The sequence below is a fragment of the Tachypleus tridentatus genome, chromosome 10, assembly GCF_004210375.1.
Source record: "Tachypleus tridentatus isolate NWPU-2018 chromosome 10, ASM421037v1, whole genome shotgun sequence".
NCBI classification, from domain to species: Eukaryota; Metazoa; Arthropoda; class Merostomata; order Xiphosura; family Limulidae; genus Tachypleus; species Tachypleus tridentatus.
The window spans coordinates 160,210,832-160,234,629 of record NC_134834.1 but is presented as its reverse complement, the minus strand read 5'-3'; the positions used below and the strand labels follow the sequence as shown (position 1 = coordinate 160,234,629).

Genomic DNA, 23,798 nt, shown 5'->3' with positions numbered 1-23,798 from the left:
GAGGCAAGTATCTAATAAAAATAACTTTAGAATAAGCTTGACGTCAAGTTTTATAATTGAAGCTTCACTTTTATTCGGATGCTTTTAAAGTAAGTTTGTTTTAGAATATCGCGCAAAAGCTAAATAAAGTCTATACATACTAGCCGTCCATAATTTTGAACTAACATACTGTAAGAAAAGCAGCTAGTCAACACCACCTACCACCAACGCCGGGACAACTCCAATCGAACGATGGGATTTAGCCAGAACTCTTATATCTCGATTTTAGTGTCAAATTGCATGTTTCGATTTTGTGAGGATGGGAAACAAAGTATGAACTCTCCGGTTCACAGTTACGCTTACTACCACTATGCGAAACTTAACCCCCTTTTAAATAAAAATTTCCAATGCCTACGACCTTTGTAGAATCTCCTGGATATTTTATATAGGTATTTGTATTCAAAATATTGGAGAGCAAGTTGGCTCGTACTGAAAATTATAACACCATATGTACATATAATAAAGACATTAGATCTTTTAGATCTTTTTTGAAAAGTAAAGTGTTACTCTTCCTGCTCTAGAAAATTTTATATATTACATATATTATATATTATTTACATTTCTTTAGCGCCATCTAGGCTTAAAATACTCAGACTTACAAAAGACCAGTCCAGTACTATATTATTTCAAGACCCACACCAACTTCTTTGTTTGATACAATATTTTTTCAATCTTAGTAGTTTCTTTGATATTTAATTCAGTTTTACATTCTACTTGCTTTATCAATTTAGTGTTACTGCAGTCTGTAACATAAGATGCATAAAGGTAAAGTTCATTGTCGCATGCTTTCCTCTTCAAATGTTTTTGGGTCTGGTAGCTAGGACTCTTGACTTGCATCATCAAACGTGCTCGCAATTTCTGCCATAGGGTCGTTATCATGTATCGGTCAACCACACTATTCGTTCGTAAAAATGTAGTCCAAGAATTGAGGGTGGGTGGAGTTGATTAGCTGCCTTCCCTATAGTTTATCAATTAGGCATTTATCTTGTGTAGCTTTTCGCGAAACTCAGAACAGAACAATCAAATGTTATTGTGGGTTATGTGTTGTTTGCTTGAATCAAAGACGATGTAGGGATATCTCATGTTTGAATGGGATTTATTGATAGTATTTAATATTATTTAAGTAAATAAGTTATTATTAGGCCTTAATTTGGCTTTTATAGGAAGCATGTTTTATCTTTATCAAATACTCGTTAGCTATTAAAAATGAAATAATCATATTTTGAACCACGAATAGTATTTTGACTCCTTTTTATAAAACTTATAAAACCGTAGTTTTCTATAGGCCAACAACAAATATTGCCTCATCTAACTCGGTGGCGACTCAAAACAAGGCGGTTTCGAGTCAGACTGTGAAAGCAGGTATTCAAATACTAATGGTGCGTCATCACGAATAAATTTCACAGGTGCATTAAAAGAAATATTGCAAGAAATTATCTTCGATTTTTATAAGAGAAATTAACTTTTAAGTTGCATTTGAATGGAATTTTGATAATAAAAAGTTAAAAACTTGAACACTATTTGGGAATAGACTGCATACTATTGTGAAATATAAAATTTAAAACGTTTGGAAGTATATTGAAGGGGTGAGCTGTGAGCTAGTAGAGGTAATGTTAATGTTTTAATGTTCTTTAACAGCTTGCTTCCAATAGAAATGTTGTACTTTGAGCTGATAACGTTTTCAAAGACTTAAGAGTTTTGACTTCTTATTGGTAACGATTTTAGCGATTGTCTGAACTTACGTGTTGTATTCCATAATAAAAATGCATTTAAATAGTGTTTTAGACTGACGTTTTGCATTTTTGACAAGTAATATTTTAAAGGCTGTTGTGGAATAAAGTGTTACCATTCATATTCGTAATGATTTTAAAAAGTGGCTTTTGTAACCAATGGTGACCAGTAAAGATAACTATATCTAATACACAACCCCCTGGCCCAGCAAAGGCCCATCGTAATCTGATGGTTGCGGGCTCGAATCACCATCACACCAAACATGCTTGCCCTTTCAGCCGTGAGGGCTTTGATAAAAGAGTAGCCCAAAAGTTGACGGTGGATGGTGATGACTAGCTACCTTCCCTCTTACATTGCTAAATTAGGGACAACTAGGGCAGATAATCCTCATGTAGCTTTGCTCGAAATTCCACACAAACCAAGTCACAACCCGCTAGTGGTTCAGCGGTAAACTTTATGATTCATAAAGTTAAAATTCGATGTAAATTCATGCGGTGGGTACAGCGAAATTACCTGTTGTGCATTTTGTGTTCAGCAACAAATCAAATGTTAGAAAGTTAATATTTTTTTCATAACCATTATCAAAGGGAAGTTGTTTCATTGCAAGATTTATCTTTTATTTTTTCTGAAAGGTCATTCATTAGTTTGTAAAAATATTCAATGGATAGATTATCATTAACTTAAGTAGAACATTTGTCACGAATAACATTAAATTAGACGGTGTTTAAATTTGATAATGCATTCCTATATATCTGATAAACGTTTGATTTATGTCGAAACTCTAAAACTATGCACATTTTTTGTTATAAGAACTGGATAAAACAAGTCCTATAGAGAATAAAAACTTGTCTTTCTAACTGAATGCCAATATTTTGCCTAACAGAACTTTCGTTAGATTTTGCGATTCATTTCTTTTTTCAGGAGAGCGTCGTTTTACCCATAAGGCATTTCAAGGAGCTATGATGATATCTTGTTACAGGGACGAGCCCCTATTTAATCAACCCTATCACCTACTGAAACTATTGATGGACATTGACTCTCTCATCACCAAGTGGCGTTGTAAGATATTTTTGTATACCTCAAAACATTTATTTATTTTAAACTATGCATACCAATAATAATACTCATATTAATAAATAAATAAATGGCAGATTATTTTGAGTTAACAGACCCTATTTTTATTTTCTTTCCACCGAGTTCGTTTTTCTAGATTATAAATTGAACTTATTCGAGTTTAAAGGGAAAAACTTCGAATTTGTTTTATGCATATATATTGCCACGTTCTCCATATGGTGATCTATTCAAAATGGTTTTAAGACAGTGAAACTTGACAAAAATATTATATCTTTGTCGAGGGTATAAAGACAGGTCAGTTTACACAACTGTTTTAATTCGTGTTTCATAGACAATCATGTGCAAATGGTCCAGAGAATGATTGGATCCCAGCAACTTGGCACAGGTGGATCTTCGGGTTATCAATACCTTCGTTCCACACTGAGGTTTGTTTGTTTTTGCTATAGATGCTTCAATCCTACTACCTATACACTTATTTGAAGCTATGCTAATATTTCGTTTTAATTAATTCTATAACAAATAGCACTTTTTTCACATTCTAAATGCTTTCGTATTTAGAAGAAAATGTTTTTCATTGTTGTTAGTGTTGCTTTAAGACATCCCAAGCTTTAGCTATCACTCTAGTTGTTGGTTCCTGAGGTGATACATATAGGTTGTTTTTTATCTTTAGTTTATACAGACTCTATTGTGATGCATTCCTTACACTTGTGTTTTCAGTATCTACTGTGATGTATTCCTTACACTTGTGTTTTCAGTATCTACTGTGATGTATTCCTTACACTTGTGTTTTCAATATTTACCATGATGCATTCCTTAAACTTGTGTTTTCAGTATTTACTGTGATGCATTCCTTACACTTGTGTTTTCAGTATTTACTGTGATGCATTCCTTACACTTGTGTTTTCAGTATTTACTGTGATGCATTCCTTAAACTTGTGTTTTTAGTATCTACTGTGATGCATTCCTTACACTTGTGTTTTCAGTGACCGCTACAAAGTTTTCGTGGATCTATTCAATTTGTCCACCTTCTTGCTACCTCGAAACTGCATCCCCCCACTGACACCAGCTATGAAACGCCGTCTATCGGTGATGGAAGAACTTATTCTTAGTCATGCCGGCATGTTGTCAGGCGACGAAGAAGATAAAGACGATACTTCTTTAACTTGCGATTTGTAAGAAATGTAAACTTTCGTCACGTGTTAAGTTCTTTTTACGAATCATAAGTGGCAGGTTTTTATATTTGATTTTAAATTTTATTAAAAATTTAATTGTTTTATCTTGAAGAAAAATAAGGTTATGGTTTTATTAAAGAGATTATACCACACTAATGTTCTTATAAGATACGTTGATTTTATCAGAAGAGTTTCAATAGGATTGTATTATTGTTTTACGAATATGAGGTGTTAGGTTTAAAAATTGTTGAATGCTACTGTAAGCTTCAGCTTTGTACGTTTCTTTAGTCAGTCTTTTCTTTCTTTTATGTAAAGGTTGGATTTTTTTGTGTGGTTATTTCGAAAATAAAATGACTTTTTTTTTTAAATTCCAGTATCGTTAGATTCCGTTTTGTATTTTCCTGATTCAACATATATGGAAACTTCGTTTACGTATGATGTAAAATATAAAGTATCAGTTTTATAAAACAAAGTTGGTAATTTTTAACGTGTCAGGAGACTTGTTTTACACTTTACAGACTATGTAGGGCCATTCTAAAAGGGATCAGTGGAAAGCCGGAAGACCTATAAAATGTGGGTTCAATCCGTAATATAAACACAACCCATTGTATATCTTTACGCTTAACCACAAACAAGCGCACTAAATTGATCGGACTTTTTAAACTTAAAATAAGATACTTAACTTTGAATAAAGAAAACCTTATATGCGGGTTAAATAATTTTCTAACTTTTTGAAGTATATCACCACAGTATTTAATCAAACAGAAAATCGAAACGTTGTGTTATTAAAATACCCTGCAGAACTGAAAAGAAACCAACTGTTTAATACTGGGTAAGAAAATCCGTATTACCACTTCTTCTCCAACTACAACATTAATTTATTATACTTTGTGATAAATGTTTTAAATTAAGTAAAAATAAATACATAAATTTAAGAGTTCTTAACACAGCCTTTATTTATACTCTATTTAGAATATCACTTGAAATAAGTTCTTAACACAACGTTTATTTATGCTCTATTTAGAGTATCACTTGAAATAAGTTATTAACACAACGTTTATTTATGCTCTATTTAGAGTATCACTTGAAATAAGTTCTTAATACAACGTTTATTTATACTCTATTTAGAGTATCACTTGAAATAAGTTCTTAACACAACGTTTATTTATGCTCTATTTAGAGTATCTCTTGAAATAAGTTCTTAACACAACGCTTATTTATACTCTATTTAGAGTATCACTTGAAATAAGTTCTTAATACAACGTTTATTTATACTCTATTTAGAGTATCACTTGAAATAAGTTCTTAACACAACGTTTATTTATGCTCTATTTAGAGTATCTCTTGAAATAAGTTCTTAACACAACGCTTATTTATACTCTATTTAGAGTATCACTTGAAATAAGTTCTTAATACAACGTTTATTTATGCTCTATTTAGAGTATCTCTTGAAATAAGTTCTTAACACAACGTTTATTTATGCTCTATTTAGAGTATCACTTGAAATAAGTTCTTAACACAACGTTTATTTATGCTCTATTTAGAGTATCACTTGAAATAAGTTCTTAACACAACGTTTATTTATGCTCTATTTAGAGTATCACTTGAAATAAGTTCTTAATACAACGTTTATTTATGCTCTATTTAGAGTATCACTTGAAATAAGTTCTTAATACAACGTTTATTTATGCTCTATTTAGAGTATCACTTGAAATAAGTTCTTAATACAACGTTTATTTATGCTCTATTTAGAGTATCACTTGAAATAAGTTCTTAACACAACATTTATTTATGCTCTATTTAGATTATCACTTGAAATAAGTTCTTAACACAACGTTTATTTATGCTCTATTTAGATTATCACTTGAAATAAGTTCTTAACACAACATTTATTTATGCTCTATTTAGAGTATCACTTGAAATAAGTTCTTAATACAACGTTTATTTATGCTCTATTTAGAGTATCACTTGAAATAAGTTCTTAATACAACGTTTATTTATGCTCTATGTAGAGTATCACTTGAAATAAGTTCTTAACACAACGTTTATTTATGCTCTATTTAGAGTATCACTTGAAATAAGTTCTTAATACAACGTTTATTTATGCTCTATTTAGAGTATCACTTGAAATAAGTTCTTAACACAACGTTTATTTGCTTTTCAACAATATTTCGCCTAATAAATAATTTGTAAAATTGAGAACTACAAATGAAAATACTTCTATGAAAGTGTTGAACATAGTTACATTGCTGTACGTTGACACTATTTTGTTTTATTTTTCATTTATTATATTTATTTCACACTAATAAACTGAATTTTGACATAAGACTAAATATGAGTAACGAGAAATATAATCATGTATATTCTGACAAGCTCCTAGAACATTTACAGTTGTAAAAGTAACAGAGCTTAAAAATGGTTTTAGTTTGAGCTATTTAATAATAACCTAACAACCGTATCGGTAATGCTATTAAACAGTTGTTTTCGATAGAAATATTGTGCTCCGAACTTATTTTCACAGACTGTTTGGACTTAATGATCTTAAAAACTTAATGAACTGAAGTGTTGCATTCTGTACTGATAATATCTATAAGCAAATAAACAGGTTGTTTTTGAATGAAACTGTTTCAGCTTGTACTGGTAATTTATACAAACAGGTTGTTTTTGAATGAAACTGTTTCAGCTTGTACTGGTAATTTATACAAACAGGTTGTTTTTGAATGAAACTGTTTCAGTTTGTACTGGTAATTTATACAAACAGGTTGTTTTTGAATGAAACTGTTTCAGCTTGTACTGGTAATTTATACAAACAGGTTGTTTTGAATGAAACTGTTTCAGTTTGTACTGGTAATTTATACAAACAGGTTGTTTTTGAATGAAACTGTTTCAGCTTGTACTGGTAATTTATACAAACAGGTTGTTTTTGAATGAAACTGTTTCAGCTTGTACTGGTAATTTATACAAACAGGTTGTTTTTGAATGAAACTGTTTCAGCTTGTACTGGTAATTTATACAAACAGGTTGTTTTTGAATGAAACTGTTTCAGTTTGTACTGGTAATTTATACAAACAGGTTGTTTTTTGAATGAAACTGTTTCAGTTTGTACTGGTAATTTATACAAACAGGTTGTTTTTGAATGAAACTGTTTCAGTTTGTACTGGTAATTTATACAAACAGGTTGTTTTTGAATGAAACTGTTTCAGTTTGTACTGGTAATTTATACAAACAGGTTGTTTTTGAATGAAACTGTTTCAGCTTGTACTGGTAATTTATACAAACAGGTTGTTTTTGAATGAAACTGTTTCAGTTTGTACTGGTAATTTATACAAACAGGTTGTTTTGAATGAAACTGTTTCAGTTTGTACTGGTAATTTATACAAACAGGTTGTTTTGAATGAAACTGTTTCAGCTTGTACTGGTAATTTATACAAACAGGTTGTTTTTGAATGAAACTGTTTCAGCTTGTACTGGTAATTTATACAAACAGGTTGTTTTTGAATGAAACTGTTTCAGTTTGTACTGGCAATATATACAAACAGGTTGTTATTGAATGAAACTGTTTCAGCTTGTACTGGTAATTTATACAAACAGGTTGTTTTTGAATGAAACTGTTTCAGTTTGTACTGGCAATATATATAAACAGGTTGTTATTGAATGAAACTGTTTCAGCTTGTACTGGTAATTTATACAAACAGGTTGTTATTGAATGAAACTGTTTCAGCTTGTACTGGCAGTTTATACAAACAGGTTGTTTTTGAATGAAACTGTTTCAGCTTGTACTGGTAATATATACAAACAGGTTGTTTTTGAATGAAACTGTTTCAGTTTGTACTGGCAATATATACAAACAGGTTGTTTTTGAATGAAACTGTTTCAGCTTGTACTGGCAATATATACAAACAGGTTGTTTTTGAATGAAACTGTTTCAGTTTGTACTGGCAATATATACAAACAGGTTGTTTTTGAATGAAACTGTTTCAGCTTGTACTGGTAATATATACAAACAGGTTGTTTTTGAATGAAACTGTTTCAGCTTGTACTGGTAATATATACAAACAGGTTGTTTTTGAATGAAACTGTTTCAGTTTGTACTGGCAATATATACAAACAGGTTGTTTTGAATGAAACTGTTTCAGTTTGTACTGGTAATATATACAAACAGGTTGTTTTGAATGAAACTGTTTCAGCTTGTACTGGTAATATATACAAACAGGTTGTTTTTGAATGAAACTGTTTCAGTTTGTACTGGCAATATATACAAACAGGTTGTTTTTGAATGAAACTGTTTCAGTTTGTACTGGTAATATATACAAACAGGTTGTTTTTGAATGAAACTGTTTCAGTTTGTACTGGCAATATATACAAACAGGTTGTTTTGAATGAAACTGTTTCAGTTTGTACTGGTAATATATACAAACAGGTTGTTTTTTGAATGAAACTGTTTCAGTTTGTACTGGCAATATATACAAACAGGTTGTTTTTGAATGAAACTGTTTCAGCTTGTACTGGCAATTTATACAAACAGGTTGTTTTTGAATGAAACTGTTTCAGCTTGTACTGGTAATATATACAAACAGGTTGTTTTTGAATGAAACTGTTTCAGCTTGTACTGGTAATATATACAAACAGGTTGTTTTTGAATGAAACTGTTTCAGTTTGTACTGGCAATATATACAAACAGGTTGTTTTTGAATGAAACTGTTTCAGTTTGTACTGGCAATATATACAAACAGGTTGTTTTTGAATGAAACTGTTTCAGCTTGTACTGGTAATATATACAAACAGGTTGTTTTTGAATGAAACTGTTTCAGTTTGTACTGGCAATATATACAAACAGGTTGTTTTTGAATGAAACTGTTTCAGTTTGTACTGGCAATATATACAAACAGGTTGTTTTGAATGAAACTGTTTCAGCTTGTACTGGTAATATATACAAACAGGTTGTTTTGAATGAAACTGTTTCAGTTTGTACTGGCAATATATACAAACAGGTTGTTTTGAATGAAACTGTTTCAGTTTGTACTGGCAATATATACAAACAGGTTGTTTTGAATGAAACTGTTTCAGCTTGTACTGGTAATTTATACAAACAGGTTGTTTTGAATGAAACTGTTTCAGTTTGTACTGGTAATTTATACAAACAGGTTGTTTTTGAATGAAACTGTTTCAGTTTGTACTGGCAATATATACAAACAGGTTGTTTTTGAATGAAACTGTTTCAGCTTGTACTGGTAATTTATACAAACAGGTTGTTTTTGAATGAAACTGTTTCAGTTTGTACTGGTAATTTATACAAACAGGTTGTTTTTGAATGAAACTGTTTCAGTTTGTACTGGCAATATATACAAACAGGTTGTTTTTGAATGAAACTGTTTCAGCTTGTACTGGTAATATATACAAACAGGTTGTTTTTGAATGAAACTGTTTCAGTTTGTACTGGCAATATATACAAACAGGTTGTTTTTGAATGAAACTGTTTCAGTTTGTACTGGTAATTTATACAAACAGGTTGTTTTCGAATGAAACTGTTTCAGTTTGTACTGGCAATATATACAAACAGGTTGTTTTTGAATGAAACTGTTTCAGTTTGTACTGGCAATATATACAAACAGGTTGTTTTTGAATGAAACTGTTTCAGCTTGTACTGGTAATTTATACAAACAGGTTGTTTTGAATGAAACTGTTTCAGTTTGTACTGGTAATATATACAAACAGGTTGTTTTTGAATGAAACTGTTTCAGCTTGTACTGGTAATTTATACAAACAGGTTGTTTTGAATGAAACTGTTTCAGTTTGTACTGGTAATTTATACAAACAGGTTGTTTTTGAATGAAACTGTTTCAGTTTGTACTGGTAATTTATACAAACAGGTTGTTTTTGAATGAAACTGTTTCAGTTTGTACTGGTAATATATACAAACAGGTTGTTTTTGAATGAAACTGTTTCAGCTTGTACTGGTAATTTATACAAACAGGTTGTTTTTGAATGAAACTGTTTCAGTTTGTACTGGTAATTTATACAAACAGGTTGTTTTTGAATGAAACTGTTTCAGTTTGTACTGGTAATTTATACAAACAGGTTGTTTTTGAATGAAACTGTTTCAGCTTGTACTGGTAATTTATACAAACAGGTTGTTTTTGAATGAAACTGTTTCAGTTTGTACTGGTAATTTATACAAACAGGTTGTTTTTGAATGAAACTGTTTCAGTTTGTACTGGTAATTTATACAAACAGGTTGTTTTTGAATGAAACTGTTTCAGTTTGTACTGGTAATTTATACAAACAGGTTGTTTTTGAATGAAACTGTTTCAGCTTGTACTGGTAATTTATACAAACAGGTTGTTTTTGAATGAAACTGTTTCAGTTTGTACTGGTAATATATACAAACAGGTTGTTTTTGAATGAAACTGTTTCAGCTTGTACTGGTAATTTATACAAACAGGTTGTTTTTGAATGAAACTGTTTCAGTTTGTACTGGTAATTTATACAAACAGGTTGTTTTTGAATGAAACTGTTTCAGCTTGTACTGGTAATTTATACAAACAGGTTGTTTTTGAATGAAACTGTTTCAGCTTGTACTGGTAATTTATACAAACAGATTGTTTTGAATGAAACTGTTTCAGTTTGTACTGGTAATTTATACAAACAGGTTGTTTTGAATGAAACTGTTTCAGTTTGTACTGGCAATATATACAAACAGGTTGTTTTGAATGAAACTGTTTCAGCTTGTACTGGTAATATATACAAACAGGTTGTTTTTGAATGAAACTGTTTCAGTTTGTACTGGCAATATATACAAACAGGTTGTTTTTGAATGAAACTGTTTCAGCTTGTACTGGTAATTTATACAAACAGGTTGTTTTTGAATGAAACTGTTTCAGTTTGTACTGGTAATTTATACAAACAGGTTGTTTTTGAATGAAACTGTTTCAGTTTGTACTGGTAATTTATACAAACAGGTTGTTTTTGAATGAAACTGTTTCAGTTTGTACTGGTAATTTATACAAACAGGTTGTTTTGAATGAAACTGTTTCAGTTTGTACTGGTAATTTATACAAACAGGTTGTTTTTGAATGAAACTGTTTCAGTTTGTACTGGTAATTTATACAAACAGGTTGTTTTTGAATGAAACTGTTTCAGTTTGTACTGGTAATTTATACAAACAGGTTGTTTTTGAATGAAACTGTTTCAGTTTGTACTGGCAATATATACAAACAGGTTGTTTTTGAATGAAACTGTTTCAGCTTGTACTGGTAATATATACAAACAGGTTGTTTTTGAATGAAACTGTTTCAGTTTGTACTGGTAATATATACAAACAGGTTGTTTTTGAATGAAACTGTTTCAGTTTGTACTGGTAATTTATACAAACAGGTTGTTTTCGAATGAAACTGTTTCAGTTTGTACTGGTAATATATACAAACAGGTTGTTTTTGAATGAAACTGTTTCAGCTTGTACTGGTAATATATACAAACAGGTTGTTTTTGAATGAAACTGTTTCAGCTTGTACTGGTAATTTATACAAACAGGTTGTTTTGAATGAAACTGTTTCAGTTTGTACTGGTAATTTATACAAACAGGTTGTTTTTGAATGAAACTGTTTCAGCTTGTACTGGTAATTTATACAAACAGGTTGTTTTTGAATGAAACTGTTTCAGTTTGTACTGGCAATATATACAAACAGGTTGTTTTTGAATGAAACTGTTTCAGTTTGTACTGGTAATTTATACAAACAGGTTGTTTTTGAATGAAACTGTTTCAGCTTGTACTGGTAATTTATACAAACAGGTTGTTTTTGAATGAAACTGTTTCAGTTTGTACTGGTAATATATACAAACAGGTTGTTTTTGAATGAAACTGTTTCAGTTTGTACTGGTAATTTATATAAACAGGTTGTTTTTGAATGAAACTGTTTCAGTTTGTACTGGTAATTTATACAAACAGGTTGTTTTTGAATGAAACTGTTTCAGTTTGTACTGGTAATATATACAAACAGGTTGTTTTTGAATGAAACTGTTTCAGTTTGTACTGGTAATTTATATAAACAGGTTGTTTTTGAATGAAACTGTTTCAGCTTGTACTGGTAATTTATACAAACAGGTTGTTTTGAATGAAACTGTTTCAGTTTGTACTGGTAATTTATACAAACAGGTTGTTTTTGAATGAAACTGTTTCAGTTTGTACTGGCAATATATACAAACAGGTTGTTTTTGAATGAAACTGTTTCAGTTTGTACTGGCAATATATACAAACAGGTTGTTTTTGAATGAAACTGTTTCAGCTTGTACTGGTAATTTATACAAACAGGTTGTTTTGGTCCAAAACGTTGCATTCCGTTCTTATAATGTTTTTAACAAAAATATTGCACTTCGTAGACGTGATCCTGACGTGCAAAATGTTGAATTTTAATGCACATGTGAACGTTCTCTATTTCTTAATGCGGATCATTATATTTCTTTACTAATTCAAGGAATCCTTGCTTTCACCAAAGGAAATAATAGCGATATTAAAAACAAAACTATTTCAATTTGATACATATTATATACCAGTCTTAACTCATTGTCATAATAAATAAGCTATGGTTACTTTATATGTTTTGTCATTTGAACTTTAATGAAAGCAAAAGTGAGGGAAATTGTGGTCTATCAAGGCACTAGAAGTTTTAATTTCTAAGACGAACTGATTAATCACTGGATTCACCACACTTACGAGAACTTCTGTGTGTTTAAAATACATTGTTGTTACCATTTCAGTTTAGTGTGGAAGTAAACGGAAAGACAAAAAGGTTGAAATAAAATTATCATAAATTATGATAAACAAGTTGCTATGTTTGATCAAAATACAGAATTAACATATTTGGTATTTAAGTGTAACTTTACCAAATAACTTGCCAAGGTCTATACGAAACTTGAATAGCTTGGACACATAAATAAATATTAGTATTGTCCATCATCTTGCAGTTTACGGCTCTGTCCAAATTTATTAGTATTGTCCATCATCTTACAATTTGGGGCTCTGTTAAAATTTATTAGTATTGTCCACCATCTTACAGTTTGGGACTCTGTCCAAATTTATTAGTATTGTCCACCACCTTACAGTTTAGAACTCTGTATCAAATTTACCCGAGGGGTTGCATTTAGATGTAGTTTTTGATTTTGTTGTATTACCCTGATTTAACATTGAAGAATAGATTTTATACGTCACTGAGGGCTAACCATCAGTAAATCAAAACTTATTTTTTCATGCACTTTACATAAATATTGAAAAACATCTTACCTTTTGAATTACACTTATACACGTCTTCAAAGTTGAGAATAAAAACTGTAATCTAAAAACTGAGCATTCGAACTTTTGTTTTGAAAACTAACCCTAAAAAAACAACCCTGTGTTGTCCAACAGAATAGAGCTAAAACTAACTACTGAGAGAGAGCGAACACCAGTTACATGTAGAGGCGTGATTCCATATATCAAGATAGCGGGAAGCACTTACATTATCTAATTATAGGCATATTTTTAAAGAAAGAACACTTGTGTAGGTTAAAAATCTGGATTGCCAAGATGAAATTAACTTTCATACAAATTTGTTTGTTTTTTTCATATGTGTTCACAAGTCCTTGCCTTGTTGATAAACAGTGTGGAAACCTCTAACGTTCCACTATAGAATAGCTCTTTCATCATAACTACATTCCAAGTGGTAAGTTTTATTAGAAGTAATATCATAGGTAATAACTGGTTTTAAATTAATCCATTTTTCATAAAGTAAAAAATTTGACTCCTTGCAAACTGAACCCTACCATCATTCTTTGTAACACATATACGGTGACATATAATGGGGCACTTCATAAGTGGTAGTATTATCACCAATCATTTTCTTTTTAAATGATGATTCATGAAGAAAGTAGGAGTTTTGGTAAAAAGTACTAACAAAATTTTAAAATAATAGACATAATATGTCAATTCATTTCTACGTAATGTCTTTATATTTTATTTTTACTTGTAGTAACTCCTCTACCATTTATTGGAAATTCCTTTAGCCACAATGTTTCAGCAATTTCGTCTTCACCTAATACTTCCAATAAGTTTGGACTTTCACAATCATTTTGGACATTTCTATCTTTTCCGAAACACATTTTAAAAAACATCTTACCTTTCAGATTACACTTGTACACGTTTTCAAGTTGAAAATAAAAACTGTGATCTATTTACCAACGAATAGTCGGATTGATCGCCATATTATAACGCCCCACGACTGAAAGGGCGAGCATGTTTGGTGCGACAGGGATTCGACCCCGCGACCCTCGGATTACGAATCGAAAGCCTCAACCTACCTGGCCATGCCGAGGTGACTCTGCTAGTTAACACTAGAAGAAACAAAAAAATTACTGGTGGCCATATTAATTTGGACTAATTAACAGAGTTAAAATAGAATGTACCTTTATTCAAAATTGCAAACCTTTCGCTAATCTTTATCACCTAAGCCTATCAAACATCGTTCCTTTAGTTACAGTAAAAGACACAGAACAAAAAGAACTAAAACACCATTAAGTTTAAGAGAGGAATTACTTCTAACATATCAAACAAAAATTGTCGTTCACTTTATGTTCAAGTATGAATCTTGTAGCCAAAGAAATTTAAGTTTTTTCAGATTAATTTTATCTAAATTCCACAGACATTAATAGTAAATTAAAATTACCTATAACGTGTTAATTGTGACAGTCTTTTCATATAAACTTGAAATATCTAAGGGAAAAAAAATAAAGCATTACTCGTTATTGACTAAAGTATATGATTTACTACTCCAGAATCTTTTATACGGGGCTTAACAGTGATACAGCGGTATGTCTCTGGACTTACACCGTTAGAAACCGGTTTTCAATACTCGTGGGCAGAGCAGAGATGCAGCTTTGTGTTAAACTACTAACAAACAAAAACAAACTATTATTCAGGACAAACCTTAAAGTCAACAACTACGTCGAATACTAAATTTCTAACAGTAAGATTCGCCTTACGAAACTCCCATGAGAGCATGATTTTTAATTATTAAAGGTTTATATATATATACAAAGATAGTATCAATAATGATGAACTGAACAACACTATTTCCATAGGTTATATTGTCTTACTTGCATTTACACCCTCGCGCAATACATTTCTACTTAAAATATTGAAACAGCACGATATGAAGGTTTGAGGTTTTTATGAATAAGAGATCTTCATTTCTCAAATATCTGAAAAATAACTGTAAATATACTTAATCATTTTGGAGTAAAATTGAGCAAAAAGCAAGAAAAACTAATTAGTTTTAACGCTTATAAGAAATAATAAAAACATATTTTTGAAAAAGTTTATTTGTTTGTTTTAAAGATAAACACAAAGCTACACAATGGACTATTTGTGCTCTGCCCGTCACGGGTATCGAAACGCGGTTTATAGCGTTGTAAATCCACAGGTATATCGCTGTGCTAATGAGAGACTTTTGAAAAGGGTGCATTTGATAATACCACACGGGCACTTTATCAATTATCAGAGGGACCTTTGATTTCACAGCATCATAGGATGCAAATAATATCCTCTCAAGTTTTGGCCATTCATATTAGCTCACATACAGCTCAGTGGTATGTATTCGGTCTTAACATTAAGAACTGGTTTCGATAGTCGATTGAGCACATTACAGATAGCCCATTGTATAGTTCTTATGCTTGAAAACAATACACAAGAGCTTATATATATATTTATATGTATCATACCAACATTTACGTCATTTAATTTTCTTATAACTTAATAATATAACTTAAATTTTATATTTATAATTTATGCAAGATAACATAATTTTAAGACACCCGTGATTTCGAACCACTCACCATATGAAAGAAATCGACTGCAAACAAGCATTTTTATTTTTTATTAATTATTGTGTAAGAACTGTTTAATTAGTTTAATTTTAAACGTCAAGCTTTGAGTGCGAAGAAGATTACTCTAACAATATAGCTTCAACTATTATTACACCTTGAGGAGTTCGGCATGGCTCTTGTCACAGGATCATTTTCCTGCACCAATCTCCTCAAGATTCTTAGAATAAAAATCTAAAATTCAATTTGAATAAAGTAACATCTTTCTTTTCCACGTTCACCTCACTTCAATAATTCTACCCTTTACATTGAGTCTTCTAATTGAAAACTGTGATATCCTTCCCAAAATGGTCAGTTTTCGGTGACATCAAACTATCCACACAGCATCAAAGAATGTCAAAATGTGGTTTTGATATATCAGATTCCGACACTTCATGTCGTTGTCACGTGACTCGCTGATTTTTGCGTACAAATCGTTCTAATATCACCTACTCAAACCAGTGTGGAACTTAAAGCACAGTGGTGCATACCATGAGACTATCATGGTAAATATTTAGAGAAATAGCTCATTTAAGCTACACTAGATGGCGGGACAGCATAAGTTATTCCTGATCGTTTCAAAATATTACAAACTTCTGCGTTATACAATTATCTTAAACAGTATGAATTGTTTGTTTTTAATTTTGCGCAAAGCTAAACGAGAGATATCTGGACTAGCCGTCCATAATTTAGCAGTGTAGGACTAGAGGGAACGCAACTAGTCACAACCCACCGCCAACTCTTGGGTTACTCTTTTACCAACGAATAGTGGGATTGACCGCCACTATACAATGCTCCCACGGCAACGTGGTGTTTAGTAGGCATTTCGTTTGTTACCGTATTTATTTGCGATATTATTAGATCTTCATTGCCGAATAAAGCGAGTGATGTGGTGTCTGTTGAATGGTCGACATGTTATTATTACAGTTTAATCTTTACTTTTATTCGTATTTATTAAAATAACTATACATCGTTTGCTTGTTTTGCGTGAAGCGTCAGCTACATAATGAATTATTTTCGCTATGCGTACTGTAGAGAGATAACTCCAGACTTTGGCGTTCAAATCCTTTAGATTGCCACTGAGACACAGGAAAACACGTTGTTCAGAGAGAAGATAAGAGCATCTACTTCCTGTTTGGAAAAGGAAAGATGAACATGGAAACGGGAAAGTTTACTCTCTTGTAAAATAATAACAGTGTGATGAAATAAACACACACCACGCTAAATATTATAATTTATTTACAATATTATGTACCTCGGTGGACTCAGCAGAGAGCCCGATGTGGCTTTGCTATAACAAAACAAACACACACAATGTTATGTAAGTCATATTTTTATAAATAAATAAATATATATAACATTAATAACACTTATGGGATATTTTTAAAAACTGGTTGAGAGTAAATAATTTATTTATTTTTTAAATAATCTCTCACATATTTATTTATATTTTGGTTCGCGTTCCGTTGTCTTAAATAAAGACTAACACATTGCGCTCCACCATTTTGGGTCATGGTGTCATGAGGGACGATTACGTTCCACTAGTTAAATATAGTAGCCCTAGAATTGGCGGCAGGTGCTATCAGCTTAAAGTTAGAGGAAGCTTGTAAAGATAGTCCTTGTGTAGTTTGGAGGAATAACCGAAACAAGACAAACTGAGTGTGGAAGGAAGTTTCATTTCTTCAGAATCATTCATCATCTTGGTTATTTACTCTACTTGGTGGTTAGGGCGCTTGACTCGCTACCTGTAGATGCGGGTTTGAATTCTGTCGCCTAACTGACTGTATAAATGTGTTGCAATATATGTCAGTTCACTTCGCCAGCAAACAAACAAAGTTATTCAATTAGTTTTACACATTTGTTTCTAGTTTGTTGGCTTTCACGCAAAGCTAATCTATATCCTTTAGCTGTTCCCTATTTTAAAGCGATAGACTAGAGGGAAGGTAGGTAGTCATTACCAGCCGTCACGAGCTCGTGGACTCCTCTAATCGAAGGGAATTTGACCATTACTTTTATAACGTACCCAGGACCACACAGTAAAGAGTACGATTTTTGTTCTTGGCGGTAACGGGACACCTGCCATGGAACCTCGAATTCATCGTCCGGCACATTAATCGCCTTGACACGCACTCAGCTTCGTTTCTGGAGAAGGATAGGGTGTAACCATTATGCAAAGTGTAGCATTACCTAATGTTGTTTTATTTGTATGTAACTTTAGGTAATATATTAATTATCATTCTTCTATGTAGTGTGATCTACATCTAATGTGTTGTTTTGCTGAAGTGACACAGTATTTAATATTTCTAGGTCTAAGAACATGTTCTACTTCCATAATATAAGCAGTAATTAACACCTCATATCAGCTACGCGATTCCCATTAATTTAGGTTAATACTTTAAACGACGGCCTCACAATGTCAGGTGAGTTGTACGTCCTGCCCTACATAATAGACAAAGAAAAATGTTTTCTACCATAAGAAGGATGTTAAAATCACTAGTTTAAAGAAGAATATACAGGTGGAATAAAAGAAACCACTATGTATATAGGCAGACTAATATATAAAAAACAACAGCAACTTATTAATATATAATTTCTAGCTAAATGACCAGCTAACGCGATGTTTCCACATCAGTAGACAAAAAACGCTATTTATTTGGTGAAAGAGATTCTCATCTCTTAGTTTTACTCCAACTTCTTTGTTTCCAAATTTTACAAGCAGCTATTAAAAACAAATATAAATACTAATACTAATGCTTTGCGTTTACGAAAGTACACTGTATTTTAAGCATAGTAATTTTATGAGGCTTATTGGTGTCTTTTAGTTTGGACAAAATTATATAGGCAAGTATAATACACAAAGAGTAATCGTAGTTTAGTCATGTCTAGGAAAATACTACATTCATATATGGTAGTAAGGAGAAATATCTGCACGTGATATCTACTGATGTCGTAAGATATGAATCATGAGAGCAACGACGTTCACGATTACTTGTTCTGTTTTCAGGCCCTTTTAGATCCTTATGTTATTTTACAATGCCCTCTAGTTAGCAGATTGTATTGATTGAATTTTCGTCTCCAAGTGATGGTGGATAGATTGGTATGTTATCTTTTGAAGAGCTTGGATTCCTTCACGAAATAATCTACCAAATTTTTATAGACAGATAGGTCTGTCTGTCTGTGCGTGTACAGATAATTGTGGGCACGAGTATCCTATTCTTTTACTCGACCTGTGTTTCCTTACTTTAGACTGTATGTAGTTAAACTTTAGACATATTGTTACTCGCATATTCTTGCATACTAGAAAATAAATAAAAGAAGAGAGAAAATATTTATAATTTATTGAAATACGAACTAAAGTAGTTTTCGCATGCACAGGCAATTGGACGCCCCTGACCATACGCCCCTGACCATTGATATAATAAAACTTTACATACCAATGTTTTAAATTGTACACCTTTATCGACGGGCTGCACTGAAATGTTGCAAAATTAAGGTTCATTTCTCCTGAAGTCAAAGATTGTCTATAGGTTATCAACCAAAAAATAGTCCTGTTTTTTACGCTTCTCCTGAATCAGTAGATGAGAACTCATTTCTTGACGAAAAACACAGAGGTGGAAGAGAGCAGTTCATCAACGTATAATATAAAGACAGGATGCAGTAGAATGAAACTAATTCTTAAAGTATGACACAATAGTAGACACAAAAATTACTCAATAGATAATATTAACCCATTCTTCAAAAACTGAAGATCATGGAACATGATTTAATTGATGAAAATCTGTTCTTTATGTACCTCACAGAGCTCCACAAAATACACAAGAAAAACTGTCAATTTAATAATTGAAGCCCATGAAATACAGTTGAATTAATACGGCTCCATTATTTATGCATTTTGAAAAGAATCACACAGTGTACTGACGAATATTGAAGCATGATATAGTATATTACGTGGGCCACGTCTCGCCTCTAGTTCTCTAATATTATGGAAAGGAAAGAAAACAGTAATTAAACCAAAAGCTTTTGATTTTTAGAGTACTCACGCGTACCTATTTAAGGTTTGTTTGTAATTAAGCACAAAGCTACACAATAGGCTCTATGTACTCTGCCCACCACGGGTGTCGAAACCCGAATTTTAGCGTTGTAAGTCCGCAGACATACCGCTAAGCCACTGAGGGGGGCATGCAGATAAGATCGATTACAAAAGATTTGTTAAGTATCACAAATAAATAGTTTAAGCATCGTGTGCATCATGGAAATAGGATATGACAAATGCCGAATGCTTTCTTAAGTACCATTTATATAGAACACGAAGGTAAAGTAGGATAGATGGTAAATTATTTGTTTAGTACCCAGAATAACATTGAATAGGATACAGAGGATGTCGACTCTTTCTTTGAATGTTCTAAAGACTATAAAAAATGTGTTGCAATATACGTCCAGCTCACTTCATAAGCATATCTGATTTATGAAGAACATTACCTCAATACTTTATAAACTACTATCTGTGTATTACTTCCAAGGTGATATTTATATACTGTTATCAGCCTGATTTTCTTTTATTATTACAAAAAAATATCATACAATCTGCCTTGAAATTAATTGTGTTTATTGTTTTGAAGACTTTGCTTTTTCTACAAAAGTGTTACGTAGAAAAACAAACCTATGAACACGTGTTGTCTCCCGGAATTAATGAATTATTCACATGTAAAATGTTTATGTTTAAAGCCACACTAGTAAGAAAGTCAGTCGCAGCTCACAGTTAATACAAAAGATGAGACTGACGATATATAACCACAACAAGAAAAATACAAAACCGTAAAAGAAATGCTTACTTTAGGCCTCTCGATTTACTTGTACACGAGTTTGAGTAATCATTCTTTCATAGTTATATATTTGTAACTACCCAACAGCCGTTATTCCACCACGAGGCCTAACTGTTGTTGGAACTGTAAAGCTCAGAAATAACTTCTAAATCAAGTAAATTTTTTACCTTTTAGCGGAGTCCCTGCAAATCATTTAATGAACTTTACTTTTTTTTATATCCGTAAAAAACAATTAATATTTGCTCAGTACTCAACTTTGTAACAGCCTTTATCACCGGGACCTTGTGAGGCTTGTATGCTCCTCACGTCATAAACGTACCTTAAAATAATTTTCATTTGTTGTTTTTAAAATTAGATTCTAATTGGCTCCATCATTTGTGCGGTCTGTTTCAAAAGTCTTTAGAAACCCAGCAGAAAACTCGGTTAATCCAGAAACAAATCGAATCTTCGAAGCTATTAAAAGTACATTAGTGAATTTCACAGAACAGTATAAAACCACTCAAACTCTTACGGACAACTTCACAGTCTTAACAAAATAGCAACTCGTTATGCACGTTATCTCACTATACATACACACACATATCTTTTACTTATTCACGATCTCCAATATCACACAACCAAGTAATCAAATACCTAGAGCCAAGTAACAATAAGCACCACTCCATCACAAAATTTAACCTACATCGGCCATAGGATAAAGTTCATGTAAACTAAAAAGGACAAATAGACAACAAAAGAATAATCACTGCAAGTCTCTGTTGATACAATATTCAAGGCGGGGGAAAAAGAGGTCATAATTGCATTTGATCCTCCCAGGTCTACACAACACCAAAATCTCGATGTTTGATGGATAAGATTTGACTCTCTCTGTCACAAGTATAAATAAAGTGTAACAGATAAATGAAGAGCCGAGGAACACAACTCTTCTATATTTCACAAACAATATAGAACGGAATAAATGAATTTTTCTACAAAAGACTTCAAGACTTTTACGCCCTAAACAAATAAAAAAAAACGTTTTATTTGTTCAAAATCTCAGACGAGGCATGACTTTTTTCTTTGACTCTGACGAACGCTAAATGAAGAAAAGGATCGCTTGTAAGAATAGTTTTAAATTTTGTAAGTTTATGAGATCTATTGTACCAGAGTACATTTTTATAACTATTTTCATGATTGGCATAGTTGTGTGCAAAAATATTAGTTTGTCATCATGGAGTTTAATAGGAATAAGCACACTGTATTTTTCTAGTTTTTGTTATTCATAAATCATTATAATTTAACCAAAACTGTCAATCTTGTTGAATGATTTCAAAAATACTTTATTGTAACATATACTTTAATCACAGTGTAGGTTGGAGGTCAGTCTTTATGACTTGTATGTACTACTTTTGCTTGGTAGTTCGCTTTAGACCAGCAGGGGCCTGGCGTGGCCAGGCGGTTAGGGCGCTTGACTCGCACTCTGAGAGTCGCGGGTTCGAATCCCCGTCACACCATACATGCTCGCCCTTCCAGCCGTGGGGGCGTTATAATGTGACGGTCAATTTCACCATTGGTTGGAAGAGAGTAGCCCAAGAGTTGGCGGTGGGTGGTGATGACGAGTTGGCTTTCCTCTAGTCTTACACTACTAAATTAGGGACGACTAGCGAAGATAACCGTTGTTTAGCTTTGCGAGAAATTCAAAAAATCAAACAAATAAACTTTAAACTAACAGAGTTTTCAATATCTGAAAATGTTTTTGTTGATTCTTTAAAAATAGATTAGCTTACATCACAAAAATAATAATGTATGGAAAATACATTTCAGTGATATGTAATCCTGAACTATGGCTACTTATAAGGTCAAGCCTAGCTAATTAGTGTTTAAATGTATGTCGCATGGGATGGGAGACATATACTCAGAGGGGATTTTATAGTAACTGAAAATCTAAGACCGTATTGTAACTATACACTGAAATGGTAAAAATAAGTTAGGCGACGCTCTTAGTAAACTCAGGGAAAAACTATTTTTAACTTTTCTTTTTGTTTTGTAATTATCTCACTTTATAACTGTAACGCTCCCCCGCTGGTACAGCGGTAAGTCTATGAATCTACAACGCTAAAATCAAAGTTCGATTTCCCTTCGGTGGACACAGGAGACAGCCCGATTTGGCTTTGCTATAAAAAAAACATTCGCACTTCAACCGTAACACATTTTGTAGTTCATCAGCATCGTTTCAATCCAATACGATGTTGATTATTACAACTTTCATTAGGCTTAGGAAAAACACGCCGAATGTAATTATTAATCTGTGGGACCCGATGTGGCCAGGTGGTGAAGGCGCTCGACTCGTAATCAGATGGTAGTGGGTTTGAATTCCCGTCACACCAAACATGCTCGTCCTTTCAGCCATGGGGACGTTATAATGTATCGGTCAAACCCACTGTTCTTTGGTAAAAGAGTAGCCTAAGAGTTGGCGGTTGGTGGTGATGACTAACTGCCTTCTTTTCTTACACTGATAAATCAGGAACGGCTAGCGCAGATAGCTTTCGTGTAGTTTTGCGCGAAATGAAAAAACAAACAAACAATTAATCTGTGGTTCGCGAAAACCTGATTATTACGAAATCACAGTGCAGAGGCCCCATTGTGGTTCGCTGAGACTGATGAAAAAATTAGATAGTTCATGAACAAAAAAATTTGAGAATCGTTGATTAAGCCAATTCTTATGAGAGATAATTGAAACAACAGAAGTAGAAAATAAACTATAATACAATGTGTGCTTACGTGTTAATTTGTTTTTAATGCAAATCTACTAACTACACGAGTAGTCGAACATATGTTTTTAGCGTTACAAGTAAATTTACCACTGATTCACTGGGATATTTTAGATGTACCTTTGCTGTTCACTTCGTGTCACAAACTTTACGTTAGGCCTGTTTCTGTGAGGTACAATATGTTTCAGTCATTTCAGAAAACAAAGCTCAAATTTAGCAAAATGATAACAAAGAAAATTTCAAGTCTTGAAGATCAAGGTCATTATCAAAAGGGGCAAAGAAAACAATATTAAAAAATATTATTGACTTCAAAATACGAT

General features: G+C 32.3%; 1 protein-coding gene across 4 annotated transcripts in view; it reads left to right on the top strand.

Moving 5' to 3' along the window:
- v (Tryptophan 2,3-dioxygenase vermilion) overlaps window positions 1–4,390 on the top strand; it is a 57,483-nt gene extending 53,093 nt beyond the window's left edge. For 3 of the 4 annotated variants that reach the window (XM_076464898.1, XM_076464899.1, XM_076464897.1), the window contains exons 12-14: window positions 2,692–2,829; window positions 3,176–3,269; window positions 3,828–4,390. In XM_076464898.1, coding sequence (XP_076321013.1) covers window positions 2,692–2,829; window positions 3,176–3,269; window positions 3,828–4,020 — 425 coding nt within the window. In that variant the 3' untranslated portion in view covers window positions 4,021–4,390. The remainder of the gene's footprint in view (window positions 1–2,691; window positions 2,830–3,175; window positions 3,270–3,827) is intronic. The other variant, XM_076464900.1, reaches the window with a different exon arrangement.
- The last annotated feature ends 19,408 nt before the right edge of the window (window positions 4,391–23,798 follow it).